This window comes from Nicotiana tomentosiformis, chromosome 2 (assembly GCF_000390325.3).
Source record: "Nicotiana tomentosiformis chromosome 2, ASM39032v3, whole genome shotgun sequence".
Classification (NCBI taxonomy): Eukaryota; Viridiplantae; Streptophyta; class Magnoliopsida; order Solanales; family Solanaceae; genus Nicotiana; species Nicotiana tomentosiformis.
The window spans coordinates 49,253,368-49,266,534 of record NC_090813.1 but is presented as its reverse complement, the minus strand read 5'-3'; the positions used below and the strand labels follow the sequence as shown (position 1 = coordinate 49,266,534).

The following is a 13,167-nucleotide window of genomic DNA, read 5'->3' as shown; positions in this document are numbered from 1 at the left end:
GTGTTTGGGTAGCAGAAAAAGGGCCTCCCAGCCTCAAGAATGCCAAATATTCTATCTCTTCTTAGGTTCGACATTGATGGACATGACTGTCTTCTTGGTTTTGTCAGTTGTATAGCTCCATCGTCAATATTTTGTTTGTAACAAATGGCCTTTGACAATTTAGAGCCACATTTTCTTGGCATGTCTTTATGCGAAATGATGCACTTCAGTACCAGCTAATCCATTTAAAATTCCCTGGAATGCACATTCTCTGGAGATTTGGGTCATCTTCCCTGATATGATTAGATTACGGCAGGCCGTGACAAAAAACCTTTTTCATTGATTAGTCTAACAAAACTTCAACCCATTCAAATATCCTTAGGCCTGATTTTCATGATAGATTGAGATGAAGATCTTTAACCTCTACTAATATAACTATTTTGGTTCCTCGTGAACTTGACATAGGCTTATCATCAAAGTGTTTCAGCCTTTTCCTTATCTTCAAAGTGTTTTCTGTCGATTCAATTTAAGATTGAACATGCTTTCCAAAATCTCGCCGAAAACTCTGCATGCATGTCATGTCACTAAAATTAGCATGAAAAGAACCATATATGCAAGAAGAACTAAACACAATGGATTAAAATAACATAAAGCAAAAAAATTGCATTTCATTGATTAAAGGATAGAGAGGTTTGACGACAAAACAAAGAAACAATACCTGGATCACAACCTCGAAATAATCCAGATAATAGAAATTATGACAAAACATGTTACCAAGACTCCTTCCCGGCAATGATGAAAGTGGCTTTCCAATTATCAAGCTCGACATCTTAGCTATGAATTTGCACAACAGCGTCAAACAGGACTTTCAACGATTTTGATCGCCTTGAATTCAGTGGACAGGTTCTTGACTTTTTCAGCAAATTGTCCCCATATTCTTTATCATTGTAAATCATCCAAACGTTGCGTGCTTTGTCATGAAGTTTAGGGTGTCATTATTAGATAAGAGACAACAAATGTGTTAGGGTTAAGCATTTTACATATATGAATCATACGTAATATGCCATGCTCCTAACATTATCACCGCATCTAATATGATTTTGGAAGGCTTCATGTTTCATTTCGGCTTATAAGGTTGCTATCTATTTGCACTCTTATTTTCTTCTCTCTTTTTCTCCACTTTTCTTTTCACTCGCCTCATTTTAGAGCCGTTGAAGAATATTTCGATCCTATCTTTTAGGGGTTGCCTATGTATCATGTCACCACATGAATCAGATCATTATGTAGTTCAGGAACATGACCATTTGTTTACAAAAATAACATATTTTTGGTTCATTTTTGAATTTTTCAATAATAAAATCTTTTTCTCTTTCTTCTTTTTTTTGTTTTTGATACAAGACTCAAACAAAAAAGAAAAATTACATAAAGATACAACCTAAAAAGACAAACATTTAAACTAGAACGGACTTGACTCAAACAGACTTTTAAAAATAAAAGGCAAAATGACAAAACTCAAAACACCAAAAGACTATTACAGACTCGATGACGACAAATGAATAATCAAAGTGGACTACCAACTAAAAGAAGACTTTGATCCCTACAGGATAATCCACCGGCATAATTGTAGTCAAGGTGCTTATTCCTGCGGCTGACCTTCCGTATCATGGTATATGCGCTTCAAGTCTGTGGCAATGTGGCGTACGAAGTTGGGCACTACCGTAGCAAATTGCTCTTGAGTCAAACCCTGACAAGTCACACACCCTCAGGCGGTATAAGTAGCCACTTCATAGACCCTCCCTTTAACATGCTCCTGGATCTGACTTAAGAACTGGATCTGTCGCTCATGGTTATTGTCTATGTCTGATATATCTTCCTCGTATTGTAACGCCAGATTCAGCTTGTTATGGGCCTTTGCTAGCTCATTCTCTAGCTGGATCTTACTTGATTCTACAGCCCTGGACCGAGCCCTTAGGTCATGGATAATAAGTTTGTAATGCATTTTTTCGTGCTTTGGAATGCCCGCATGTTGCTGAGTAGTGGCCCCTATTCTCGCTTGTCGAGGTTGTGCTTGAAGCGCTTGAACCTCATGTTTTAATCTGGCTTTCTCCTCTTTAAATCAGTGTACTGCAAATCCCTATTCATGTTGACGATACTTATATCCCTACGTAGTTCTCGTATTATGGATTCATAGTCTCTTGCTATTTCCTTCTTGGCTTGTCCCACTCTTATTCTAATTTTAGTCTCACATTCTGTCGTGCTCTTCAGAATTATCTCTTTCTTGGATCCAAAAGCATCTGGGTCATAGAACCACTCAAAATATACATGGTCTAACTCTCCTTGATCCCGATCTTCTACCATAGTGTGAAATTCGAGCACCTTATTTTCATCCCAAACCTGCTAAGCATAAGCCTCACGAATAGGATCCTCCGATGTTACTTCCCATATGAAGCTTTGCATGTGCTCCACTGTGGGCACTACCTGTTTTTGACCTAATTGGTGTAGGTCACATAGGAACATACGATTGAAAACCCCGAAGACCCATCAAAATCAAAAATGAATGGTGGTAAGACCTGTATATGACCTCTTTTGGTGAGAACTAATGGCATTTCCATGTGATTTTAGAAGCGGTCAACTTATAAAGATGCCTCCTCCATGCTTTGACGCCCTCGGGGAAGCTACTATCAACAATCACATCTTTAAACATATCTTCAAGATCATTGTTGCGCCAATGGATACTAAAATTTATCCGTACATGATGACAGAGAAGGTGCTCTAAAAACCATATTTGGAGTATTATGTGTACAGCCCTCAAAGAAATTTTTTCCTTTCTGACATTTGGTCAGGGCACGATAAATATCTGATAATACCATAGGAATGATAGTGACATCCTTTCCACGCAATAAAGCGGTGACTATGCCAGATAATCGAATATCAATATTTTTGTTATGCCTCGGGAAAACCATCGTCCCTAGAAATGCCACTAGGAATGCTCTTCGCCCATGGATTTGCCAATCTTTATATCCAATTTTACTATCAAGCTCTTTCCCGTGCTTTGAAAATCCATCTGGACACCCATACCTGTCGTACAAGAAACCCAATTGAACGTGCCCTTGTTCCACACTTGCTATTATATTTTGGCTGATTGTTATCTGCTCAAGGAACTTACTGCCAGTGATGTCCCTTGGGGCCAAAGGTCTCTTCTTCTGAAGCTCATCGCCTAACCTTGTGTATCCAGCTGATTCCTCCAAAGTGGGAGTCATTTCAAAACCATTAAAATGGAATACCGTGTTATCAGGATCCAAGAAATGCACCAACGCCTCAATTAAGTCCCTCCTTGGGTTGATCTCCATAATGTTCACAAAGTGACCCAGATGGTCCTTTATCTTTTCCTGTTCACAAATGCCCATATTTTTTCATCGTTGTCTTAACAACCAGGGTGTTTTATGCACAAGCCAAATCTGTGGGGGCTCGTCATCTTTTGGCATTTTGTCCGATCTTCTTTTCATTGTATCCATATCGCACCTAAGTGGTAGAACATAAGGTTATGACTGATGCAAGCTTATATAATTAAAAAAAAACCCTGATACCCTGGGGTTTGACTCATAAAAGTTAGAAATGGCAATGTGGGACTCAAGCAACCGACCGTAACAATGTTTTAAAGTGAGGGTTTACTAAAGAGCGGACACCCTCGTTGGAGGAAGATACAATTTTGAAGACCAGTCCATTATGACCCAAATGATAAGACTTGACCAATTTGTCCGATTTAGATGCGATACCAGACCCTAGAGGGGTTGCCTAGGTATCTTGCATAGAGTCAAGAATTAGGTGCGCGTAGTTCATGAAAATCAAGATACATATTATTACAAAAATTTCCCTCCAACATTTATAAACATGGTCTTAATAAAAATGATCGGGTTAAGAACAAAATGGTAAAAGGAAAAAAATGGATATTATCACGGAAATAACCTTTTTGATTCTTTTGAGAAAAACTTTTAAAGCCGCCTCGGCAGAAATGGTCGGACACAAAGGCAAAATGATAAAAGTAGATAAAAATAGACAATATGGCTATTATTACAAAAATAATTCTTTGATACTTTCATGAAAGATTTAAAGGTTGTCTTGGCAAAACGGCCAAAATGGGACAAAATAATAACAAGTAGACAAAATAAATAAAATGGTTATTTTTACGAAAATAGACCTTAATTACTCCCCAGAGAGGTTCAAAGGTTGTCTCAGCAAATATGACCAGCAAAAACTAGACAAAATGGCCATTTTTATGAAAACAAACCTTCAGTACTCCCATGGAAAGTTTAAGGCTGTCTTGACAAAAATTGCGGATATAAGGGAAAATGGTAAAAGGTGAACAAAGATGGACAAAGTAGTTATTTTATAAAAATAGCCCTTCAGCACTTCCGAGGAAGATTTTAAGTCTGTCTCGGCAAAACGGCCGGACAAAACTAGATAAGATGGCTATTTTTGCAAAAATGGCCTTTCGATACTTCCGTAAAAGGTTTAAAGCTGTCTCGGCAAAAATGGTCCGACATAAGTGCAAAATGGTAAAAGCTGAACAAAGATGGACAAAGAAGTTATTTTACAAAAATGGCCCTTCAGCACTTCCGAGAAAGATTTAAGGCTGTCTCGGCATGGCCGAACAAAACTAGATAAGATGGCTATTTTTGCGAAAATAATCTTTCGGTACTTCCGTAGAATGTTTAAAACTGTCTCGGCAAAAATAGTGTAGTTCTATCAAACCAACTATTTTTCTCTTCTTTTTTTTTTTATGAAAATTAATCTTTAAAAACCATACGCACTAGACCACACCATTTTTTTCTCTTTTTTTTCTCTGTTCATTAAACTGATTTATGCTAAAGTCGGTCAACATGCAAGCCTCCCAAATAATGCAACATATAGCACATAACATGAACATATTAATCTCAATAAGGTACATGTCCTAAAACAGAACCCGGCTCATGTGCCGAGCGCTGCTAAGTCAAATGCACATGATGCAAATAAAGCGAACCTACTAGGGATATCCGGCATGAGGTTTGTTATTCTAAGTTTAAATCATGATGGAAAAGGTATTTAGACTGGTTTACTCAAGCGAACAACTCGAGCCGAGGAGGGTCAGCGTACCGGTAGCATTGGTTTCCAGCTGAGCTGGTGGTGCTCCCTGCCTAAAATATGTGTGACTAAAATCCTTCACCGGGTGACAAGAACCTCGGCTATCTCAAAGAAAGAGGGCTATGTCAAGAAAATGCCCAATTTTAATTTTAAGAAGACTTAGATGGGGTGTGTAAGAAGACAGTTTATATGTACATTCAATAATATCAAAGCGGTAAAAAACGGACAAGTAACACATTAGGCCCAAAATCAATCACAGTATACACAAAATTAATAAAGTCAAATAAAGTCAATGTACAAGCTCGAATTCTTGTTAGTTCCCCAGCAGAGTCACCAGAGCTGTCACACCCCTTTTTACCTCAAAAGAAATACGTGTTATGGATTGTGTATTAAAGAGTTTTTCCGAGTGAAGTGACAATTTTGAAATAGGGATTATTTTATTGTTCAGAGTCGCCACTTGGAATTGATTTTTGGGTTTTCCAAGTTACCTTTTATTTGAATCCCTATTCAAAGGAAGGTTTGACTCTTTTATTATTTGGTCTGCGAAAATAAAGTCCGAGTAAGGAATTCTGTTGACCGGAGAGAAGGTGTAAGGCATTCCCTGAGTCCTATGGTTCTACCACGGTCGCTCTATTAACTTAAACTTAGCTTGAATTGATTTTGGATAAACTGTGTTTTATTGGATTTTCATGTTTCACCTATCCGCTTTTAATTATTAAAATTATTAAGGAAAGATTTGAATAATATTAAATTGTCCTAACCACACCACTCAGACGAATGTGCGATCGAGATAAATTTTATTAGTTTTGTCATAACCGCGCTATGCTAGCGAATCCGCAGTCATGACAGGGGTTATTAGTACGTTATTACTTTTGGAAAAATTACTACATTCGAAGAAATTATATATTTTTAAAAAAAAAATTATTGAAAGTTATTATCGCACTATGCAAGCGAATCCGCAATTATGGGAATTAATTAAATTAAGAATTAACTAAAACTATTGGATATGAGATGAGATTATTAAATTAATTTAATAAAAAATAATATCACGTTACGCAAGCGAGTCCGTGAAGTTAAAGCGCGCCTACTAATTGCCTAGCGTTTAAATTAATTATTAAGGAGACTAAGTAGTAAAGTTATTTTAATAAAAGAAAACTTTAATTTTTATTGAGATTATTTGACTAAAAATAAAATTTTAAAAAGTTGGGTCAACTTGTTATTTTAAAGAGTGGACAGCCATTGATTTAAAAGGGAATGGGCCAACTATTTGAGTATTAAAACCACTGGCCCTTTTTGAACATGGTTTGGCGTTGGGCCAGCCCTTGCTTATTAAAATAAAATAGGCCAACTTTGTTATTAGTGAAAATGGGCCAGCGGGTTAGCTCATTTGGCCCTTTATTCTTGTTAGCCCAATCTTATTACTTTCAAACTTTCAACTAGCAACACTAAGATTTAGCAACTCACCAAACAACCCATCTCATTTCTATGTATCTTAAGAAGTGACTTCTATTTTTTACTAAGCTTAAAAAAAATACTAAAGATAACTAACAAGAGAAATGTAAAAATCAGGAATGGAACAAATATTTAAGGAGAATTGATCAAAGAAATACAAAATTAACAACAAACAAACATAGATAACGAGAAGCTAACTTTAAAGTAAAAACATTATTATTGTTGTAATAGAGTAATAAGATGGATCATAGAGTGATCTTTTGATAATATTAGTACCTCCGGTAGGACTTATAATAAAAAGAATGGTAAAAATCCTATACCAAATATAGCTCTCTTTTTTGTTAATACATTCTGCTCACTTTCAAAATCTTCATTAAGTCTTTAACAATTTTTCTTTTTCTACAATATGACCAAGATCCTCATAAAATACTACTTAAAGATTTACAGAAAAATGCTACAAGGCAATAAATAAATAAATAAAGCAATAAAGTCATGGATTTAACATTATGATCCAAAGCTTGATTTCAAGATTGAAACCTCAACATTCATCCATATAGCAAATTTCCTTGCAGATGCTTCAAGCAATCTAAACATGCTCAAATCCTCATCAATTGCTATTAAAAAATCGGTATTACAGAGTTTAAATGTTACCTGGGTCATATAAAATAAATGCAGCAGTGAAGAATAAGAGCTCAGCAAACAGAAGCAGCAGAAAACAGCAGCAAAATCAGCAGAAAACCAGCAGCAAATTATGTTTAAGCAGCCCAGAAACCTTAGAGAAGAAACCGAGAACCAACTCTAAAGAAGACTTATACTTTTCTAAAAGTTTGCACTCTAAGATTCACTCACAAAGCCCAAAAAATTTCAGCTTACTAAAGTATTCAGCTGCTGATTTTTTTTGTTCAAAGATATGTGTATTCAAGCAACTCTCTAGATATTCTCTAAATGATAGAGTGTGTGTCTTTTACAGGAGAAGAAACTAGGCATTCATGATTGAAAGTCTGATTGAAAGTATACCTTTTGGACAGATTTTTCAACAAAAATCTGCTCTAAATATCAAAAGATACACTTTTAGTTTAAAATGTGTCCAAAAGATAGTATTTTCCCTAAAAGTCTGCTCTAACCATTCAAAAGACATACTTTGGTTCAAAAGTTATCCAAAAAGTAGTATTTTCACCAAACAATGACTTACGTTTTTGGAGTATTATACTCCAAAAGTCTTTGAACAGTAAAAACAACCAAACTTATATTATTCCTTCTTTAATTTCAGCATTTATCAACACAAAATTCAAATACTCAAATCCAGTATAAACAAATTTACTAAGCACGTGAAACTTTTATTATCAACTATCATGACTAAGCGAATAGCTATTTCAGGGCTAATGAATGACTAATTATCAGTGATTAGTAACTATGAATGACTAAGCTAACACAGATTAAACACAACAAATAATTAAAAATATAAAAATATAAAAAAAATAAAAATTATGCTAGATCTAAACTAACTGCAATACAATTAGAAAAAATAGACAAAGAAAACGAGAATAGGGGTATACCAAACGAGGGCGGTCGGGGAGGTCGCCGAAATTTGGACAGATTTTGGTCGCCGGATTTGGGATGGAAATTGACATCAATATGTAGGTCTTGAGGAGCTCTATCCGTTGATGTAGGTATTACGAGATGGTAGTGGCCGAAGCTTCAAGAATTTGGGCAAAAAAGTGCCGGCTAAAGTTTTCTAGATCTAATATTCAAGGAGTTTGAGGGGGTTTTGAAGGATTTGGATTAGAGATATGGAAAGAGGAGGTTGTGGAGATTATATGGTGTAAATTTGGGGGTGTTTGGAAGTGGTCCGTCACCGGTGGGCGATTTTCGGTGGCGGCGAGGGGCGGCGGCTAGGAAGAAAGAGAGAGTGAAGAGAGAGAAAAGAGAGAGGAAGGAGAAAAGACTTATGGGTGGAAATTGGGGCAATTTTTAGATTTTTTGAGGCTTTAAATACCTTTTGAGAGATCAAATATGGATCATTAGTTCAAGGGTGATCAATGGGTGAGATTTGATCTTGGGTCACTTAATGAAACAAAGTAGTTTTGAGGCAAAACTACGTCGTTTCAGACCTTTTCAGTGGCAACCCCTTATCTTGTACTCTTGGCCACTTTCTCTTTCAAATTTAGCCCAATTTCTTCCTTAATCCTACTTATTAAACTAAATTTACACAAATAAATAAATTAATTAAATAACTTATTCAAATGATCAATTAACTAGATTAATTCACCTATTGAACAATTAGTTAACTTCTAAAATGCACAAATAAAGAAAAAACTATTTATTTATTTTTGATATTTTTTATGATAGGAAATATGCAATTAAAGACAAAAAAATTGAAAAAAATAATTAAAATAACAAAACACTAATAAATTTAGGAGTTATTAAAATAGTGCAAAAATTAGGTATTCACAACCATTCTATACATTTCTGCTTTTGCGTTTTTCCCATTTGCAAATTTAACTGCCCACTCGTGCTCTTTCACCCATCCCATAACTTGTTTATGCACTCCTTGCCATCTGAGTAATATTATGCTCAATTATATTTTTATTTCGACATTATATATGCTAGAAAAATAATTTTATTTTTTATTTTTAAATAAAATTTATTTGTTCTATAGGTAAGTCCATAATGTTGATTAAAAAGAGAAAAACTCATAAAATATTTAAAAGCAAAAAAAAAAGGAGAAGATAAAAGTTGATAATTTAAAGGGTAAAATAGGTATTTGGCGATCAAAAGTTTGAGAAATCTGATTGAGTGACCTTGTGAGTACTATAGGCATAGTTAAGTGACTTTAATTTGCTGTTACAAACGAAAGAAAAGATGACTTTGGTAAATAATTTCACATAGTTGAGTGACCATATGAGTAATGGACTCGAAAAATTTAGATACTTATTGAAATTTTCAAAACTTAAAAAAAGTGATAAATAAGTTTTTACTATAATATAGTTAGGTAAATTTCCCGAAACGTAAATATCTACTCTTAAATATCGGGTACCCATAAAAATAGGATAACTCTTTACTATGTCGAACTTTATATTAGTTAATTTTCCCCATTATTTCTTACTTACTTAAAAAACTAATAATCGTTTCACAGTGTGCTGTAACCGTACTTCATCAATTCAATCCAAGAAAAGAGAGGGGAAAAGAAGAAGAAAAGAAACATACTTTAAGTTCTTAACTTAATTAATCAACTAATATAGTTTATGATTTTGTTATATACCAAAGTTTTTATTCGTATTGAATCAAATTGTGCAATATCTGCTAAATTGTTTTTTGAGTCCATTAGTACATCCAAAAGCACTTTTTTTGTCAGAAAAAATATATTTTTTAAAATTTGAGGTGTTTGGCCAAAATGAAGAAGTACTTTTAAGCAGAAGTATACGCAATTCTTTTGCTTTTGGGAAGAAACTACAAATTCTAACTTCTTCCAAGATGCAGAAGTAGAAGCAAAAAATTAATTTTTTCAAGATAATAATATCCTTACCGTAAATTTAAATTTTCCAAGTTATCACTCATTAATTTAAACCTTTCCTTTTCATTCTTTTGTTTCTACAATCTCTTTCTTCTATTTTTTATTCCTTTGATTCTTCTTTTCTTCCTCTCCTATTCCTCTTTGAAATAATTTACAAGGCTAATCACCAGATTCAAACACTCTTTTCACAAGATATGATTTTCTTTTTCTCTTTTATAGTATATCAATATTATATAATCTCCGGTTTATAGTTTTATTTTCATTTCTTTTTGACGTTCATGCATATATTATATTATAGTTGAAAGAATGCAAATTTTTCAAGAACATATAGTGTTTTTTATATTTATTTAAATAAAAATATTAAAATTCTTTTACAATAAATATTTGTATTCATTTCTCTCTTTTAATAATACTAATTGTAAACTGAACATTGATACTGTTCTTTTTGTAATATGACACTCAAAAATACTTTTTGGAAAGATTGACCAAACACAATTTGTTTATCAAATATTACTAAAAGTACTTTTCAAATGAATTAGCCAAACACAAACTGCTACTCTCCATAGGTACTTTTTAAAAAGCTCTTTTAAATAAAAGTACTTCTCAAAATAAGTAATTTTTGGTAGCTTGGTCAAACGGGCTCTAACATAGATTTAGTTCATTATGTGCATTTTAAATATCAAACTCTCTCAAGTGTATATGATTGTGAACTACACCTAAATATTCCATAAGATGACTTAGTTGCGAATGTATCCCTTTATTTCTGTCGGATGAAAAAGGTCAGATTTAATTTCACCAATGAAAGAAGATTGCATAGACTTCTATTTTAAGAGATTGATGCAAATTCAAGGGACAGAACTAGTATGATAACTTTCAGATGGACTGAATTTGTGCCACAAAATGAGACTACATAGTACATAGGCACATGATTGGGTTTTGATAATGAAACATTTATATATTTAATCATACTTTAAATTTCTCATTTTACTCTTAATGAGATAATTTATAGTAATATAAATCTTTATGTGGACAGGAAAGTATTACAATTCACTTTCACCAATGGGATGGGCTTGGTGACGTGGCACGCCATGTCCTATCCATTTCACCAAAATGTATCGAGTGTTCACCCTGGACTGTTCTAACGGATGAGGGGTATATTTGAACCACTTGGATAATGTTAGGGACATTTTTAGACGTATAGTATAACTGAAGACAAAGTTGATCTATTAAGCATAATAGAGGGGCAAATTTGACCCCTTTTCCCAATACAAATGCATCTTACATGGTTAGGCATCAAATATTAGTAGTTTAGTACTCCTGTTTTAGTGCTTCAAATAGAGAACTTCACTATTTTAAACACTATTGATTTATTAGCCCTAGAAACACAAAACAAGGATTCAAGAGTTAACAAAAAAACCAAGCAGGAAAGAGATAGAATATAATAGACCAAATATATATGTTGTTTTTCTCGAGTATATTTTCAGTAACAATGGTTATTACAATACAAATGGCCATGTATTGGAAGATAGTGTGCATGTACACAAAACTGAAGGATTGGAAGATAGATTGCATATAGAGCCGCATCCTATCCTCGAAGAAGACCTTACTAGGGAAAGTGACTCTACACAAATAAGAGGAAGAAGTGAAACAAGAAAAAATGGAAAGAGGAGCAAAAACAAAACAAGAACTTCTTCAAGAAGGAAACAAAAAAGTGGGAACTCACCACAAGTTATTTATGATTAAAGCAATCTACTGGAACATCAGAGGAGTTAGGTCCAAGAAAGCCATTCACCGGCTCAAACATTTAATACATATAAACAATGCCCAGTTTGTAGCAATCTTTGAACCCTTTATTTCAAAGGAGAAAATAGATGGCTACAGGAATTTTTTGGGATTTCAAGCATGCATATCTAATATCAATGGTCAGATATGGTGTTTCTGGAAAAATCATCTAAACACTACTATCATTGTTAATGAGGACCAACATATTACCATCAAATTTAATGAGGGTTTTGACAAGTCTAATATCTTTATTACTGCAGTATATGCCAAATGTACAGCAGCAGAAAGAAAAGATCTCTGGGATAGTCTGGAGAATATTAGCATGTCTATCAATAGCCCTTGGTGTATAGGTGGTGATTTCAATGTCATAGCTGATCCGGGGGAAAAACTAGGAGGCAAATCTCATAGGATATATAGAAGCTTGGAGTTTGTTAATTGCCTTAATAACTGTGGTGTCACAGACTTAGGATTCACTGGCCCAAAATACACTTGGTGTAATAACAGAAGGCCTAGAAAGCGAATATAGAAAAGGCTTGATAAAATTTGCATTAATGATCTTTGGGCTCAGAAGTTCCAGAACAATATTGTAAGGCTCTTGGTCAGAACTGGCTCAGACCATCGACCTATCCTTATGAAGAGCTATGATAGCGACCACAACAACATTAATTACTTCAAGTTTCTAAATTGTTGGGTAAAAATTCCTGGATTCTTTGATATTGTTAAGGAGGTTTGGGATTCTTCTATTCATGAAAACTCTATGTGGAGACTCCAGTCCAAATTGAAAGCACTTAGCAGGAGGCTAAGCCAATGGTCCAAGCAGGACATAGGGGACATAAACTAGCAGGTCGTGGTATGGGAAGAGAAGATCCAGGTATTGGAGGAATTAGACATTGATAATAATACAAACCATGGAAGGGGTGACGCTAACAAAATTCATGTTGAATATGCCAAGTGGTTGGGTTTACAGGAGGCCCTTCTAAAGCAGAAGACTCAGGTGAAATGGTTTAAAAACGGAGATACAAACACCAGTTATTTTCAAAGTAAACAGAATAAAGAATCATAGGGGGAAATGGATCCAGAAGGAGGATAAGATTAAAAAAGTTGTTATCAAACATTTTGAAGCTCTCTTCAATCTTCCCAAACCCGTTCTTAACAGCTCTATTCTAGATTGTATCCCTAGTTGTGTGTCTAAGGAAGACAATATCAATCTTATTGCCCTTCCAACAGAAGATGAGATTAAAAATGCAATTTTTAGCTTGAGTGCAGAGATCTCTGCTGGTCCATATGGCTATAATGGAACTTTTTTTCAATTTTGTTGG

At 34.4% G+C, this 13,167-nt stretch overlaps 1 protein-coding gene and 1 long non-coding RNA gene across 2 annotated transcripts; one reads left to right on the top strand and one right to left on the bottom strand.

Moving 5' to 3' along the window:
- Nucleotides 1-299: 299 nt before the first annotated feature.
- LOC104090446 (uncharacterized) lies at nucleotides 300-1,082 on the bottom strand. The gene is made up of 2 exons (XR_684940.2): nucleotides 698-1,082; nucleotides 300-544 (listed from the first exon to the last, which is right to left on the bottom strand). It is a non-coding gene; the product is annotated as an uncharacterized lncRNA (long non-coding RNA).
- Nucleotides 1,083-11,723: 10,641 nt separating this feature from the next.
- On the top strand, nucleotides 11,724-12,374 carry LOC138904762 (uncharacterized). The gene has a single exon (XM_070193267.1). The coding sequence runs from the start codon at nucleotides 11,724-11,726 to the stop codon at nucleotides 12,372-12,374; it is 651 nt and encodes a 216-aa protein (XP_070049368.1).
- The last annotated feature ends 793 nt before the right edge of the window (nucleotides 12,375-13,167 follow it).